This window comes from Diorhabda carinulata, chromosome 9 (assembly GCF_026250575.1).
Source record: "Diorhabda carinulata isolate Delta chromosome 9, icDioCari1.1, whole genome shotgun sequence".
NCBI classification, from domain to species: domain Eukaryota; kingdom Metazoa; phylum Arthropoda; class Insecta; order Coleoptera; family Chrysomelidae; genus Diorhabda; species Diorhabda carinulata.
The window spans coordinates 21021111-21039315 of record NC_079468.1 but is presented as its reverse complement, the minus strand read 5'-3'; the positions used below and the strand labels follow the sequence as shown (position 1 = coordinate 21039315).

General features: G+C 30.9%; 1 protein-coding gene and 1 long non-coding RNA gene across 5 annotated transcripts in view; one reads left to right on the top strand and one right to left on the bottom strand.

Moving 5' to 3' along the window:
• LOC130898206 (uncharacterized) overlaps positions 1–18205 on the bottom strand; it is a 39163-nt gene that overhangs the window by 16830 nt on the left and 4128 nt on the right. The window contains exons 1-2 of one of the 4 annotated variants that reach the window (XM_057807309.1): positions 14611–14778; positions 12884–12986 (exon numbers count right to left, since the gene is read on the bottom strand). The exons of 1 other annotated variant lie outside the window; for it this stretch is intronic. In XM_057807309.1, coding sequence (XP_057663292.1) covers positions 12884–12986; positions 14611–14628 — 121 coding nt within the window. In that variant the 5' untranslated portion in view covers positions 14629–14778. Of the gene's footprint in view, positions 1–6882; positions 7139–7998; positions 8153–12883; positions 12987–14610; positions 14779–18205 lie in introns of those variants that run through there. 2 more of the 4 variants (XM_057807312.1, XM_057807311.1) reach the window with 2 other exon arrangements.
• On the top strand, positions 1618–16584 carry LOC130898207 (uncharacterized). The gene is made up of 4 exons (XR_009059846.1): positions 1618–1706; positions 1781–2187; positions 15660–15784; positions 15860–16584. It is a non-coding gene; the product is annotated as an uncharacterized LOC130898207 (long non-coding RNA).

Below are 18205 nucleotides of genomic sequence, written 5' to 3'. Positions count from 1 at the left end.
GGAAGTTTTGTCATTAGAGGTGAGGTTGAAGAAGGATTAAATTTGGCCGTTATATGCTGTATATACACGAAATTACATGAATCTTAGGGGCTGAGGGGGTTCATTTTCAAAAGATATTTTCATTAATCAATTTCATCGATAATCACCTCAAATATAAGCTTATTTTTTATTGGAAAAAAAAATAACAAAAAAATTACATAAATTGAAAAATATGACTCTTTCTGACATCTATTGGCGAATAATAAAGATATTTTTTTTAATTGCGAGCAACTAACTGCTTTAAGGACATAAAAACACTTAACATACTCCAGCAGATGACGTTGTTCAGCAACACTGAACCAATGTGTGTTTGGTTTGAGGTTAGGCCAAGAAAATCAATTGTTCATATTATTTATGTCTTTTTAACTAACTTGTTCATTTGAAAATACCTATACGATCTAATTTCACGGTGCCTCAACTCGTCTTAAGAAGACTTTGAAGAACTTCGTCCTCAAACTGGTAAGGTTTCTCAAAATTCACACAGTAAAGACTTATTTCAAGAATACCTCCATGAAAGTAACCAAATTTTTGCTCGTTCCACACGTGCTGCTAAAGTAAGATGCTTGCAAAATTTGAATAGCATTACAAAAGCAAATTTTATCCAAGAGTTCACCGTTTGCGAGTCATTGGAAGGATTCGCAATGTGGATTTCGTTACTCAGCCGGAACTTTACCACTTGCGATGGTTTTAATCTCATGTAAGAGATGCAACAAGTTTTGAAGACCTTAGAACCGTAATAGACAACAATGGATAGAAGGATTATTTTAATGCCTCTAGCAAAGTCTTTTTGTTAAAATTTTAATTCACGGACCTTCTGAAAATCCAAAGCGTTTGTGGAGAACGTTCAAAGAAAATTTGTTAAAAGATTTTATACATGGATAATGGGCAGCTTACAGACAATGCAATTTATGGATTGATGGTTGGTGAGGTGCTTACAGAATTATTGCTACAAAATTAAACATTGAAGCAACATAAAAACGAAACTTCCAATACAGAAGAAGTGGTTATTTCTTCAGGAGTAATAATGGTGAAGTTAAGCTTTCTCTCATGAATGTGACTTGTAAATACTCAATTGTAATTCAAAATTATGTAATGCTAAGCCAACTTATTTGATTAAAATATTTAATTGTTTCGTTTTGATTAGAAGGGTGTATATTCTACAACATAATGATGCAAAAACCCAGTTGATATAATAATAAAAGTTATGAAAGTATTAGTACTACTTAATTCATTTTTATTTTTCATTTCATTTCGATAGATTTTTGCTATAAATCACATATACAGTATATCTTAATATCCGACCTCTATGAATGAATCGCACGGTAGTTCAAAAAATGGAATTACAAAGTTTAAAATACGAAAGATCAAATATCTATCATTTATATATGGAAGTAAACATGTTGATTTAATATAATATCACGAATCTTATTTTAATTGATGTGATCCACATTTAAAGATAAAATTTGCAGTTATCCTAGTTTTTACCTACATACTGCACGTGTTGTTTACACTAGATTAAATAAACACCTGTATTATATTCGTATCTATATAAATACCACGAGGTTGAAAAATGATTTCATTCTTTGTGTATTTTACAAGAAAAAATAAATAAATTCTTCGATGGGAAGTACGAATTCAAGAAACAAAGGGAAATAACATAAGATCAGGTATTACACACACAAAAGTCTGTAGTTATAAAGAAACTATATATCTAATAATTATTTCCTGTTCTTGTTTCTAGGGTAGTACTTCGGGAATAAGGTGAACTGCTTATTGATGCTTTAGTAGTGCTATTACTATCTATTCATCACTTTAGAAGGCGAAAAATTACTCCAAAACTGATTTTTTCGTTCACCATTCGTGAGGTAGACCTCAATTCATGCTCAAAATAATATATCTGAAGAGTGCGATTACTAATTTAATTTTTCTAAGAGGTTTTGCACTTTTCGGGAAGATTTGAATAATGTCTCAACTATAGAGGTTAGGAAATTTATTCGATTTATGGAGAAAAAAAACTGCAGATACGAAGTATCAATTATAGCTATATAGAAAAAACACTTTGCATTTTCAAAAATACCACACACTTGATCTTTTTATATCTGTATAAGGAAAATATGGAAAAATACGAGGAGTATGCAGAAGTTCTAGGTGAGGAACCACTAATATAGATTTTAGAATTGAATCGAATGAAGCTAATGTTGTTTTATATAATGTTTTTACCAATTTCTCAAATACAATAAAATAATGAAGTTCAACGTTGAAACTTATAATTAAAATTATTATTAATCAGTAGTAGTATTTCAAAGATATTTTTGAAAATATTTTTTATAGTAGTGCTGTTTGTCAACCTCCGATAGGTTATAATTAAAAGACAGTTCATATAAATTAAATAATTTTATTGCCAAAAGATTGGTACACTCACTTTTTGACATAATCACCTAAGAGATTGAGATATTTGTCATATTTGTAGACAAGCTTTTCAATACCCTCTTCAAAGAAAGTTGACGCCAATGTAGCCTAACCTAACAATAGAGTACAAAACAGACCTTGAAACTTTGGATATTTCATTGATAAAGCAGTAATGGTGAATCTGCGGTTTTCTTTAACCATTTTGTCAATTCGTTGAACCAGGTCATTTGAAAAGACAGATTTTTCCTCACTACTCATTCTCCGATGTATTTCTGCAGCACTATTGGCTTCAGCCTGTACAAAACGAATCACTCTTCGCAATTTACACTTGGCGAGAGCATCAATTATGGCGGACATGTTTACGAGGCTGTAGCACAACGCCGACTGACGCCTGAATGTCAACAATGGCGGAGTGTGTAGTGCGAGAGCTTCGCAGTTGCCTACAGCGCATTCCCGCTTTCTTCTGCCCGCGTAGCGTCTGCACGGAGCAATCGGAGGTTGAAAAAAAAAACGACCCTCGTATATTATCCACGACACAATTTGTTTTCACCAAAATTATTGTATTGTACAAGTAGTTTCAAGACGTAACGTTAGTGCCTGTAAATATTTTTAAATGTTGTTTACACTTCAATAACGAACTGTCATTTCTCTTACTAAAGGGGAATGTGAAAGAAGAGCAAGAACAACATTAACAACATTAAATTTTCCACGAAACAGTAGAGGAAGTACTACAATTGGATAAATTTCATCCATTATAAAGATTAAATTCTTCACGTCTTCAATAATTTCACGATATTTTGTAATATTTTTGGTAAATTGAGTAATTTTTGGATGGGAATATCAATAAGCAAAGTTGTTCCTATTGTGTATGTACATACACTTTCTTAGTATTCAAAGAAAATAGTGGATTTTACTAGACATCTTAGAAATAGTATTATCAGACCTTCATCTTTGTACTAAATCTAACTATATACTAGCGCAGAGGTCGAAACCTCTAACCACATTCTCTTGAAGTGTGAAGCACTAAGGAACTCCAGAGCATTACACCTGGGTGCGTATGAAATAGAAGACGAAGATCTTTGGCAATTAGAGCCATCCCTCATTATAGAATTTCAAAATGTGTGGGATTAATGGATCAGCTGTAAACACAGGGTTCTCCAGTATCGCAGCAAGAGAGAGGGATCCAATAGATCGCACTTCAACAAGTTCAGATTTTTTTGTCTCTAACTTGAGCCTATACATGGTACTTAGGTTATAAATTTATGTGATGATAAATAATTATGTTGATTTATGAATGTGTCAATGTAGAGCAAAATGATCAGCACTGGTATACTGAATCCTTCATTTTATTGAATAACAAAAATATGAATTGAAGTAGTCATATGAAAATATCGATAAATCAAGCTCTCTGCATAGATATTGCTCATAAAAAATGAAAGTTCAAGAATATATTTCAAATAAATAAACAATATCAATTTAGGAAACGTAAATTCATAAATGAATCATCACGATAGAAGGTGTTTGATAAGTCGGCTTGACAAAGCATTCCTGATAACTCCATTATTGACATACCATATGTTCGTATCAAGTGATATTCTAAGCATATTTTCACACAAACACTGTTGGTTCACTTATCGATGTTTGTAAGTTTACATCGTACCATATTTGTAGCTAGAAATGGTATTTTCCAGATCTAACAAATTGTTGTATTCATTTTGAATATCCAGACATTTAAATTTTTACCATTTACAGGTATATTTAATATTGCATAAAACAGTCCCACATATCAAAATTTGTGTATTTATCGAAAAAAACGCATAAACATACACGGTATTTTCATCTCCACGCAACTATTTCTGATTTTTCTAATAATAAATTGTTCTTTACTTGTTTTTTGTATTGAAATATCATATCTTTTGATAAATTATAATGTTGATCTTTTAAAATCGGGAAGAACTTATCTTCATTAACTACTCTAAGAGCTTTAGCCACCGTAGGTAACTCATTTTGACAGAAAAAATTGTACACAAGTCTTCTGATAGCGCTTCTGTCGAAATTATCAATTCAATCGTCAATTTTTTCTCTTGATTGATACTTTCTTTGGTCGGCCACTGAATGATTGGCTCTGTACTCGCGAAGGATTCGGTAGGCACTCGAAGCAGATCCTCTCGAATTATTTGCCTTTTTGGAAATAACAGTCTTCTTCATCTTCTTAATCAGTTGTATCCGTGTTCGACATGTTTAAGAAAATTACGCCGTAAACAGTAAACAGTTTACCTTCAGTATCTAAAGACGATAACTGGGTTATCGAAACGCGCGACACACAGTGTAATTGTGAGTGTTGGTGTAGTGGTAGTGAAAATAGTGTGTTCAATATGAATATCACCAACGGTTCTAAGAATTCCAGCTTAGTTGTTTACATATACTTGAAGTATTCATCACGAATTAAACCGACAACAGTCTGCCAATCAACACGCTTCAACTTTTGGTGTTGCAACACCATCTTGAGTCACCGTGTTTGTCTAGTTTTTGGAATCAATCGTGGTCGCACTTCGCTACAGGATGGATTTGCTGAGGTCGTCCAAAATCCCCAGAAATCATCGATGCTGTGCATACACTGATATTGCAAGATGTGACATACCGTTAGATTGAGTCATTTGGCAACATTTGGCTACATCTATTACCAAACTATATGAAACAATATATATTTACATATAGAGTGATTCAACATCTCCGTAAAAACAATTCCCAAAACTACCTATTAAACTGATACATCCTATCGGAGTTGTTTAATATAACAAATTTCTAAACTAATTAAGCAAACATAAGTCACAAAGCTTTGGAAAAGACATTAAAGTCAAGTTATTGGGTACTTAAAAAAATATATTGTTGATTTAAGTGGAAAAATTACCAATATAGGGCACAAAATATTTAACATTCATAGCTCGGTCCTATATTTACCGTAGTAAAATTGTTTGCGAAGTTTGTAAACATTTCAGTATTGTAAGTAATAAACTTTTTTATATATTAGTTAATAAAGAACAGCTATAGTGATTCACAAAATTAGTAAACAATCGGTAAAATTGAATTGGTCGCAAAGAAGTTTCTTTCATATTATCAGATTATCGATTTTTTCAAAATATGTAGGAATTGACGTAAAATTATTAGATGAAAACTTTGAGAAAATTGATTTATAAAATAGGATAATTGGAAAAGGATTCTTAGATTCAGAAGTTTTTCTAAAAGGTGCAGAGAAATATATATCACGTGTTGGCTTTTCTATTTAGGAGATCGACTAAATCATATTTTCCAAAATCTGTGGTTTTAATTTTTTGTTGAAACTGCTTGTTATAGTTTCTATCAAAATTACTTAAGGCCGCTTGACATGGTGCAAGACATCATGCAAGTAATTGCACGCAATTGCTTGCAAGATCAAAATATTACATAGACAAATATTACATGTCGCTTTCCATTGCATCACTGGCAATAACTATATCTACTGTTACTTTTATTTTTGAAGTCTGAAAAATTAAATGAGAATGGATGAAGAAGCATATAAAAAACTCCCAAGGAAACTTATTTCTCTCTAAAATTGCAACTCGTACCGAATAAAAATTGCAACAAATCGATAAAGTGCGAGATTTTGAATGAAACAATCAGCTGAACTTCATCTGCGCGTGCTTTTTGTCAAGAAATATTGTGTCTTGCATTGCATTGCACGTTGTATTGCATCGTGTCAAGCGGCCTTTACAAAAAAGTAGAAAATGATTCAAAAATACACTTTTTTGATTATGTTAATAAACTCCAAACAGATTGTCTCATCATGTTTTATTTGTTTTGGTTTCAAAAACCTTGTTAAAACTTCATAACGCCCTTAGGACAACGTTCTTATGGCTCTTCTGAATAAGATCCCATGTTGTTTTCAAATTTAACTAAAGGAGCATTTAGAATAATATACAGGGTGTTTCTAAATTCATGCGACGAAATTCAGGAGGTATGAAATTAAGATGGTTTCAAAATTTCCTCAGCCCACCCTTTTCGGAGATATCACCCTTAAAAGAATGTGACTAAAATTTTGCTTTATAAAATTTCAGTAACGCTATAATTATATATAATATAATTATTTCATATCAAGATATAGTATCATAAAATAAAATTATAACTTGAAATCCTTGTTTCTTTTTGTAGATATTTTTTATTCTTAAATTTTGTTCCCAAAATCACATTTGATAACCAATTCATCTAATGAAGTTGTAGGTATTTACTTTTCTCAATTTATTTCATTTTGTTTTGGGATACGTTTATTCATCAATAATAAAAATTATTGAGAAACTAATATTACTTTTGATTTAGGCAAGTTATCTATCTATCTATATCTATATTATGAATATAATAATACAATAAAGCAGATTTTTCTCATTAATTATCATTTACCTTCATCATTGATTTCAAATTTGTAGCTCCTTCTCTTGGGTCTTCTAGTAATCGTCATAACTAGGAAATTATAATGAAACTTTTACCACACGAATAAATGAGTTTATCGAAATGAAATGTTCCATTTCATATAATGTCACCAACAAATAACGTGGAAGGATTACAAAATATTGTTTTATACCTAACTAAATGTCAAAATAACACTTATCTTTCGCGTGTTTATAAGATTTGATAAAGTTTTTGTGATGCCTTGATTACGGATTAATATTTATACTATTCATTAGATAAGAATTTTTTACCGAGAAAATTTTGCGAAAGTTGTGGAAATTTTCAATCAAGTGGCGGTAGCTCTTAGATAAAAAATGATAAGAACCGTTTTTGTAGAGAGTTTTAGGATCTACAGCTTTAGTTTTTTTTTTGATAAAACTTGACCCCGGATAATTTTTGTAGCAAATCCCGGGAGTTTTGTTATTTTAAACGTTTATCTTGACCGGACTGACAGAATAAATCAAAAAGAATCTAGTATGGTCCGTCATGTAGGAACAGGAAAGGAAAATTATTTAATTTTGGTTTTCTGTTTATTTCAAGACGTTATACATATTAACAGAGCTTTGCAATAATTGTTGTAATATTTATAATAAATTTCATTGCTTGTTTGTTATATTGACAAATAAAACCAATAAATCAATACCAACGAGTAGTATTGTCAGTAAACAACATCAGAGCATAAATTTGTTCTAATATTATTTAATTTTTATTTCCATTTTTGCAAAAATACCTTCTAATGGATTTAATTTTCATTGATGATTTACAAAATATATTCAATTAACGACAATGAAATGGTAATAGTAGAAAACATCTCTATAAACTCAGCGATTTTGAAAAACTTTAATATCTTAAGTAAATACTAACAAGATATCTCGAAATAAATATCAACACAAAGCTCACAAATGTTACAAAAAATCGTGATTTTGAAGTTATTGAAGTACAAATTATAGTTTGTTTACATCACGCAGTTCCTTTGGAGTTTGGAATTTTCCTTCAATCAATAACACGTTACGACTGTCTTTTCGTTAAATCGAATACTCTACACATAAACATAAGTTTATGACTTACTTTTTAGATCATTTGCGGAGGGCACCCTTGGATAACGTCTCCATAATCCCATTTTTTAAAATATTGCAATTTGTCACTTCATAAACTGTGTTGGTATATCTCGGCCACTGATTACGGTTGCTCTGAAGTTCGATACGATTTAACAGAGAATTCAACAGTGTTGCCACACTTGTCGGAAAGATGTGTAAGTTCACGAGAATATAACCATAGATTATAATCGATAGTCTCAGATTTCCATAGAACAGAAAGTTTTTTTTTTTTGGGAAAACATTTTGAATTAAGAAAAAACCTGAATAAGGAATCAAAGAGTAAATATAAGAGAAAAGAAATATTAGAACGGATCTGATTTGAAGAAAAAAAATCTATATGAACTAGTAATAAATCATGTACAAGAGGTAAATAGAGAGTATATTGCATGGAAATTTGCAATATTGGATTCCTAGACATTTTCTTCTAGTACTTTATTTTTCCTTCATTCGTGCGCATTAAAATACTCTATTCTCCATGTCTCATATCATATTGTAATGGAAAATTGTTGGAAATGGAAAAGAAAACTCCACAAATCTAATCGAATAGAATAGAAAAAGTCTACATGACCCTTTACCAGGACTAACCTTCAAGTTTTTCACTAATATCTTATTCTTGATTATCCTGAACATTTTTTGATTGGTTTTGGTACCGTATATATTATCAAATAAAACTACGATGTATTAAATGGAAGACACGGATGAATATTTATTTTTGTAAACTTTTGATCACCCCATAGAAGTCATTTTCAACTAAATTGAGTTTAGGAATTCCTATTGCACAATATAAATTGAAGCAAAGAAAAAGAATCTGAAAAATTGAACAATGAAATACAGAATTTTCAATAAATTTTACTAAGACAACTGTGTTTGGAAAATTCTTTGCTAGAAAAACCCATTTTTAACTCAATAAAACAGATGAAAGTTATGTGTATCAAATTAAAATTGAAAATATGTTATTCCAAATGTTTGAATTGGATGTATAAATACTTTTTCCCAAATTAAACTTGAAATGCGACTTATAAACTGAGTATTGAAAAATAAACCTACCAAAAAAATTGATACAGAAAAGCCAATTTACTAAGCACCATTTTTGACCAAATTAAGATGAAAGAAAATGAAAATTTAACTATAAAAAGCCAATTTTCATCGAATTAATGTTAGAAAACACTTTGAATTAATAAAATAAATCATCGTCTTCTTTCTTTTTTTTTAAGACTTAGTTTCGTTTCTTCTACTATTCAAACTCTTGAGAAGTTGATGTCCAGTTTTCGTACCATCTCTTGAGAGCCGGGAGGTCCCGTTGAAATTAGTTATTTATCCTTTGCCCATTTAGCCCATCGATCTTCCATCATTCTGTCAATGTGGTTTCTCCAATACGGTAGTCTCGGTTTCGCGAATCGTACTACATTCCAAATTTTTAATTCTTTTCTTATGGCTTTGCTTCTTATTTGTTTTTCCATTTTCCAGATAGCCAGAGATTCTTAGGGACTTATTGATTTGGGTTCGTACCTCTTGTGATCTTGACTAATTATATACATTGCATACACTGGTACATGGGGTTGTCGTTCTCAGCTAGTTTATATGTTGTAGGCTGTTGCTATTACCATTGATTCTATTTTCCTACACATATCTGCATATTAAGGTTTTCGGCTGTTATTTGGAACCGATATAGCAAACGCTGTAGGTCATCCTTATTATTGGCTTATAAGATTGCGGCGTCGGCTTAGCATAATATCTTTATAAATCTTCGTCTCATCCTATATCCTTTCCAGATGATAATTATTTCATCCATAATTAAATTGAACAAGGCTGAGCTCAGACTGTCACCTTTTAGAATTCCTGTTAGTATTGGAAATAGTTCGGTAAACCTCTATTGTATTTTGTGAATAATTTCACGAAATAAAACTTGAAAAAGCTAAATTTTTCAATACTCGAACTCTGAAAAGCCACTTAATAATATTTATAAAACTGCATAATAACCAAAATTTGACTAAATTAAATTTGAGAAAGACAACTGTTATTCAAATACTTCAATTTTCGAATAAATTAATGATAAATCCGCATTTCTTACAAATTTTAAAACAAAAAGCCAATTTTTTTCTAAATTTCATCTATAAAACATAATTTTTACCCTAATTACACTGCGAGTAAGGATGAAAATGAGCGTTGGAAAAAAGAATTTTAACCAAAATGAACTCAGAAGATAGTATTTGTTGATATTTATAATATTTTTGATAACACTGAAATAGAAAAGTCATTTTTGATCTATTGCAAGTTATAAAACCCAATTGTGGATCAAATTAACTCCATTTTTACAAAATGAAACTGGAAAAAGACAAAAATTTTGATGAAAAAACAATTTAGAAACAAAAGAAATGAAATAATTTTGAAAAGAATGCCTTTTTTTATTGGATCCGAAACTTCCCATTTCCATTGGATTTTTGTTTAAATGCTCCTTCTAAATTTATAGATAGTTCTTATTGAAATGCTCTGTATAACTATAATCAAGCTGTTTCCGTAAAACATAAGTGTTTACGATGAATAATAAACCTAATAAAAATTCGTAGAATAACACTTGAACTTTATTGTTTATAATAATTATTGGGATATGAATCGGCGATAATTGATTTTGGAATCGATAAAATGAATAACGGCTATTGTCAACAGGGATGTATCCAAAATTTTTTTCTTCGTACAAACAATGTCTCAACCAGAACAGATTGATTTTAATCTGATAAGCAATATAATGTGTAAGGGAACTTTACATACTTTTATCATATTTAGAGCCTCATGAAGGATATTATGAGGCTATAAAGTTGTAAATGATTGAAATTTTATGTAAGAGGATGATAATACATTATATCAATTGTAGCAATTAAAAATAACGAGCACTTTAAAAAGCTTTTAAATCAAAATTGCTGTTGACCGCTTGACAGTCTTGATATTTTATACCTATTCTCATCATTGTCATCATGAACCGTTATTTATTTGTCCAAGAATACATATTACTTCTATGTGCCGAATATATAGCTTCCTATAACATCATTCAAATGATATTCTCCTTATGATTTTTATAATTTCCCCACATTCAAAATTGATAATCGATAGTTGTGAAACAATCAAAATTAATAATAATCCAATTTAAAATTGAATTGTCATTTCGTCACACATATTTTATAGTAACCTTGATTTTAACAACATATGCGCTTATTTAGAGCACTTTTTAAAAGGAAATACTTGGGTGTTCGATTATTTTCTAGTTCGATATGAAAAGTGAGATTTTATGGTTTGAATAGAAATTATTATTTCACTTACTCTCCCTCCCAATTCAACGCATTTTTGCAAGTGATGTTCTAATTTAAGAATCCGACCTTGATTTAACTTTTTTAGCAGACTAGACATTTGAAAATATAATTTTTCGGAACTAATATGATATTAATGCTAGGAAAATGGAGCGCAATCACCAGATCTGATTCACATTTATTTATGTCTAAATATTTTCAATTATTTTTTGATTTTTGAATTATGTTTTCTAATTTTGTAAAAAAACTATAATATATTCTAATTAGAATTGTAGCCGCTCAGATTGAGCTCTTTCAAGCCTGTATTTTTGCGAGTGTTTAACATACATATATCATGATTAGAATTTCTACTGCTCTTGTGAAAAATTGAAAATTTTAATGATTCATTTCTATCACATTATATGATCTTCCTCGAATGCTGTTTGCTCTAGCACCGTCAACTAATAATTCAAAACTTATTTCAACAATTCTTTAAGATAATCAGCATAAGAATTCACAATTATGTTGTAAATATATTAAAAAATCATGATGGGTGTTGGGTTTTACTGCAGTTTTGAATGAGAGATTTTGACTCTTTTTTTGCCAACACTATAAAATGGGAAACACACCCTACGGATAGAAATATTTCTATATCAGGACAACCATATCCTACATAAAATCTCCACGTCCCAGGTAAACGATTATGCCTTGAGAGCAGTAGTCTTACAAAGCCGAGAGCTTCTGATCCGAACATTAGTCATACCAGTTCGTCGTCAATAATAAATATTTTTTGGATTCAATTTGTTATACAGTTTTTCTATTCCTGCTTGTGAAATGACTGTGTTTTTGTTGTTTGATTATTTACATTGGTTTTTCATCCATTGTGAATGATTTTCGGTCTCTACGGGTTCATCTTTTTCCGCTCCAAGAAACTGCATCACTTGTTAATCCCACCGTTCTTAATGCCTTCTTACAGCTGACTTATACTCTTCTACCTTTCATATCAGGGGCTCTAATTCTCCTCATCGTATATGTCCAAACCATTTGAGCTTTCTGATCTTCACCACTGTCACTATATCACCCTCGTTACTGATCTCGTGATTCATTAATCTTTTTAGGTATGCTCCGTCGGTCTCCACCAACCTCCGTATTTTCTTTAAAATTTTCTCTCCAAAATTCGAACATGCTCTTCGTCCTTTTCTGACAGGCAAATAGCTTCGGCTCCATATAGTCTAGTTCCTACTTTTTGTTTATTTATTTAGATCTTGGTTGCCAACCTGTGCTTGATTTTGAACATTCATCTCCCCCAGAAAGATAATTATTAATTTATTTAATGTGTCAAAATCAGGCACCTAAATGGAACCTGAAAAGACAACGCAAAACCTGTTACCGAAAAAATCCGTATGCCGATGATCAGAAAATGCTGTAGAAAACAGTAGGATGGCCTTATACTAAACGGTTACTAGATATTTTTACGTATTACTAATGTATGTAATACTAAACTATTTAAGGTATATTTGTTAATATTGAAGTAATTTTCAACTCCAATTAATAATAAGTGGTATAATAACTTACCAGGAGATATGTAGATCGATTGGTTAGGTTGATTAAAGGCTTGAACATTTTTTTTGGATGGGATAGGATGGATTAAAGTCAAACTTTGTACGACATGGGTTTTCTGAAAATTGTTATCATGTAGAATCTGTTAATATTTGAAACAGAAATTTCGAATCTAAAGTATGTAAAAGTTTCTGTCCGAGATACACATGCATTGTAATTGAGAAATAATAAATGTTGTAGCTAACAAAGTAGATAAAAGATTGAAATTGAATTTCGCACAGCAGTAAACTGGAAAATTCCACAATTGCTTCGACATCATTTCCATTTATGTGTATAATAATTATTCTTTTCTCAATCCACACAATATTTTCCCGATTTATCATAGATTCAAACTGTTTCCTATCAAATTAATGTTGATTCTCATTTTATTACTCTGTCCTGCAATTCATTTCTTTGTTCTTATTACTATGCATCGTTCCTTCCCACAGTTTTCATCACCATTATGAGATATTTCAGGTATGTAGTTGCTCTATTAATAAAATTTATCATGTTCTTCACTTTTATATGTACTTTTACGTGTTTGGTTATGGACTGTCAATCACAATCAACTCGTATCGTATTCTCTGCAGTATCCCGTCAATTCCTGTATGTTATTTTTGAATTTCTCCGTATTTATTCACTATATACTCACTTCGTATTGATTTTATTCATGATTCCATTAAGAAAACAGACCAAGCAGTTTTAGTATTAGTTGAGATACACAAAAGTTTTACACAAAAATTTAACTTGTTGTTGTTGTTTTGAGAAATATCTCCAAGTGTTGTTTGACTAAGGAAGGATTAACATAAATACAAATCAAAAATGATGATGACCCACAACCAGGAGGTCTTGCGGCGGTGACTACTCCAGAAAACATGAGTTGAAAAGTGTCCATCGAAATGTGACAAATTTTAAAGGAAGCGCTAAATATTCTTGACACCCTAAACAGTTTTTCACACTTTCATGCAACGCAAGTTGTTGAAATTATCTACCATAGTGATAAATATTTTGAATTAATCTAAACATCCACACTATTTTATCGTATAGAATTGAACACTTTCCCAACTTTCCATATGTAATACTTTTTCTCATATCTATTGAGTCGATATAAAGCAATGGGGTTTTTATGGTGAAACAACACATTTCCAACACAAAAAAGAAAGCTATCACATCTAAAAAAGAGATGAAAAATATTGGTAAAGTATAGAAAAAGTATTCTTTATATATATAACAATTTGACTAAGACTGTGTGGGCAATATGGCCTGAAGTAGGTATTTTCACAACTAGATTCAACGATTTTTTGCCATGATAAATCTTCTGTTGGTTCTAAATATATTGTACTCCATCTTGAAATGATTCCTCATTCAACAACAACCTTGTTCAAAAGAAAACAATCTCTTTTAGGATGGGCATATTTTATTCACTTACCTTGGTAGTACCGTTCGAAAGGCCCAATAAAAAATATTTGCTCGCTATTATTCGTCGAAAGAAGGTAATGACGAAGTGTACAAAGAACAATATGGAGTCATATAAGTCCGATAATAGGTAGAGGGGTTGTAGAAATTGTGAAAAAATAATCACAGAAGATATAACGAGGAAAATTTCCACGAACAAATGATGGGATCAATTTCAAACTTTTGCAATTACGAATCGAAAAACTACAATGAGATAACGGTATATTAACAATATAATTATTACTTACATCAGTCTTTTTGGGCATCAGTTAAAAAAATCCGTTCGGCCCAGTTTTATAAAAATCATAATACACAAATTTGGATGGTTACATGAATTTCCGAAAACGAAATATTTTAAGCATTTAAATTTTGATATTTGACTTGACAGTTGGAATTCGATGATTAACGATATTCTAACCTATGATTTTCTTCATTTAATTTTCCTGAATACACATGATGAAACATGTATATCGTTATAGAATGTGAAAGTAACTTGGCAATAATCATAATGAATCCGATAAAATTATAACAATGCGATTAATGAAGTCAATCAATTTCAGAAATCATTATTTCGAACGGGTAGTAGACTATTATTAGAGATCAAAAATTCTAGTACCAGAGCTGAAGTGAGTAGCTCAAATGACAAATTATGACAATTTCACCATATCGATTTGACACATATAACAGCCGAATAATGTTGTTGAAGTTGATGATGAAAAGTTAAGATTCTGCTAAATCCCTTCACGGTACTTTAGAATCAATTTCGGTACTAGGTAACTATAAAGTTAGAGTTTGATAATGAGTTTAAAGGTTCAAATATCATGACAGATAATGAATTCTACAAGAAAAACGTAGTTGCTAAAACGTTTTTATTAACTCAGCAGACTTTGGGAAGAAAATTTATGGGCTTTGATAGCAAAGTGTGTGTGTGTCTTCACACAAGATAAAGTGAATTATCAGTAAATTGGATAATCACGATTTTAAAAAAGAAAACAAGAGGAAAAACATCAATTCTTGTATAATAGAATAACAGAAAATCACCAGAAAACATTTTTGTTAATGTTGATTAGAACAAACTCTTTATAAGAAACGTTTATCGCGAATTCGTTTTGGAAGGAGTTACACAGAATAAATTGAATTTTTTTTCCCCGTATCATTACCTCAGATAATATAGATGATAATTGATATTTTCTCTGTGAACTAATCTGCAAGATGTTTGTTCACTCATTCTATGTTAAATCGAAGCTTGACGCAATAACATTTAACATTATTATTTGTGAGACATTTTCTTTATTAGATGGCGTAGTTTATGAACAAGAAAGAAAATATGAATAATCGCCTATTGAAAATAAACAAACGTTCATAAGCTGGCAAACGCTAAGTCCCTTTCAAGGGAGAACTATCCCACTTCAATGTTGTTTGGTAAGTTGACTTATTTTTTATCATTCCATATAGTTATTGTTATCAATTTTTTATTTCAACATATTTTTATTCCAGCTAAAACATTTTTGTAACAGAGAAGATCAAACAATTTCTACTTCGATCTGAGATTAATGATAAAGGAAAATCAGTCGTTTGAAGCTTGTAAATGACAATGTCGAAAGAATGCAAGATTTTAATGGCATTATCAAGGCTCTAAGGAGGAGCCAAAACAATTTGTGTTGCTCTGTGTCTAAGAACTTCATTGGTGCGACCCGGACAAACACCTTTACTAGGAAGAAAAAAATCTCCAGCACATGCATCTGAACCAAAACAGAGCGGAACTATTTGAACTTCGGAACAAACACGAGAAGGAAACCAAGCAGTCTAATAGTGAGCAGAAAATTTGTAGGAAAGAACTGGGATTGTAGCCCAAAAATCCGGCAGTGCATGGGAACAAAGATCACGTGTGGAGAAGAGATAATGGACAATTGATACAACTGATCTGTACGCCACGAGAATGAATCTTGAAAGTACAAAAAATGATATGTACATGAACAATTGGGTCTATGAGAACATGCCTAATAGCTGAACTAAAAATGATTATAAATCTTATACACTTACATGAATTACTGGGAAATGTGACTGAAGGAACTTCACTTAGAATGCTTAGAGAAGAAGTTGTCAGGGATGAGCCGAAACCGCCCTCAAATCCGTGATCAAATTTTGGAAAAGCGGCAGGAATAAATAGCAATAAAGGTACAGTTTAAGAAAACATTCACCTTAAATTTAATGTTGTGAAATTATCGTGTTCAAAATACTATATCATGAATAAATAGAAATGCTATAAAATAGTACACGGATGGTTTTAAAACACCAAGCAGAATTGGAATAGGATTGAACAAACCCAGAATCAAACACCCTGAAAGCGTGGACGAAATACCAATTAATAGGTCTCAGGACACCTAGGAATAGTTAGAAGGGGTGAGATTATTAGATCAGCTATAAAACTGAACATCCCTCAGTGCCGGATCGTAGTTTATATACCAATCTAATTTTTACCCTGTCTATTGGATTTGCATAATAATTACACAGTTACCAGAGTTTTGGTCTTGTATAGTTCTATAAAATCTTTTACAACTGGATTCGTTTTTGACTCTAGTTAATCATCTCAAAAGTTATTGGTATAATCGTGTCTCTAGTTTAGTAACGCTAATACCAAAGCGATCGAGGAAGAGTTTAGCTGTCCCAATTAAGCTAAGAGAACTAAACTAAATGGAGCAAAACTAGAAATAAGTTGGGTGTTCATCAAGAAATAAGCCAATTATAATCAGTTGTTATTTGTATTTGAAGTTAAAAAGATGTGACAAATATGATCGATTAAGAAATTTTCGATCACGTTTTTATTACTTTTCACAAAAAAGGACGTTTTCACTATTAAGAAAAAGACGAAATCCAAGATTTTGGCTAAGTAAACACAATCGATATAGGCTAGAAAGTAGGAAATTTGTTACCTTATTTTTGTGAATAAGATAAAGAATATTTCCATTTTTGTTACCGTGTTTCAAAATCACAGTTTTATGAGCTACGGTGAATGATCGCTTCGAATATTACTAAGCAAGACAATAATGAAAAATCACAAAAATGGAATGAATAAACTTGATTAAAGGTTAGTAGAATTGATAGGGTTCATTTAGTTCATTTGGTTTAGTTCTATTAGTTCGTTGTCGACAAAACTACACTTAGAAAATTTGCACAGCTACGTAAGTTAAGCTAATATAACCTAGATTAGCTTTTGGTCGACAACCGGCTTCAAATGGCTGGTACACACGCTCCGTTTACCTATACAGGTAAACTTCTCCGGTATACCGGGACGTGTATGCTAAGCCTGACACTACTAAAGTGTATTTTTATCTCGTTTGTTAGTTTTAAAATTATAAAGAGGAAAATTTTCGAATTATTATTCTAAAAACTCTGTTTTCTTTGTTGAAATAACGAAAAATGCTAATTATAACTGAATTATGCAAACATTAAATAATTTCATATAAATAATTCATTCAAATTGCAGGAACTTGCGTCTGTGAGAGAATATTTGTAAATATAGTATAAGATATCATTATCTTTTGAGTAACTTTTAAAAGAATTATTAAATATATACTAATTCTCCGCTCGATCTACAGGGACTTTGAGTTTGACGTTCAGGTTTAATCTAAATCACGAATTATGTGGATGAATTAGTCTCCTTGTTACAAGGTTATTGTAGGTTCTGATATTCTTATATCATAAAAAAATTCCTTATAGTTATATAAATAGTTTTTGCATGTGTATGAATTATATGACTTCAACCATTTTAGTGTAGTAACTATAAATAAGTGCTGTATCTAAGTTCAAACGAATTAATCATTGAATTGTATTTTTGACGAT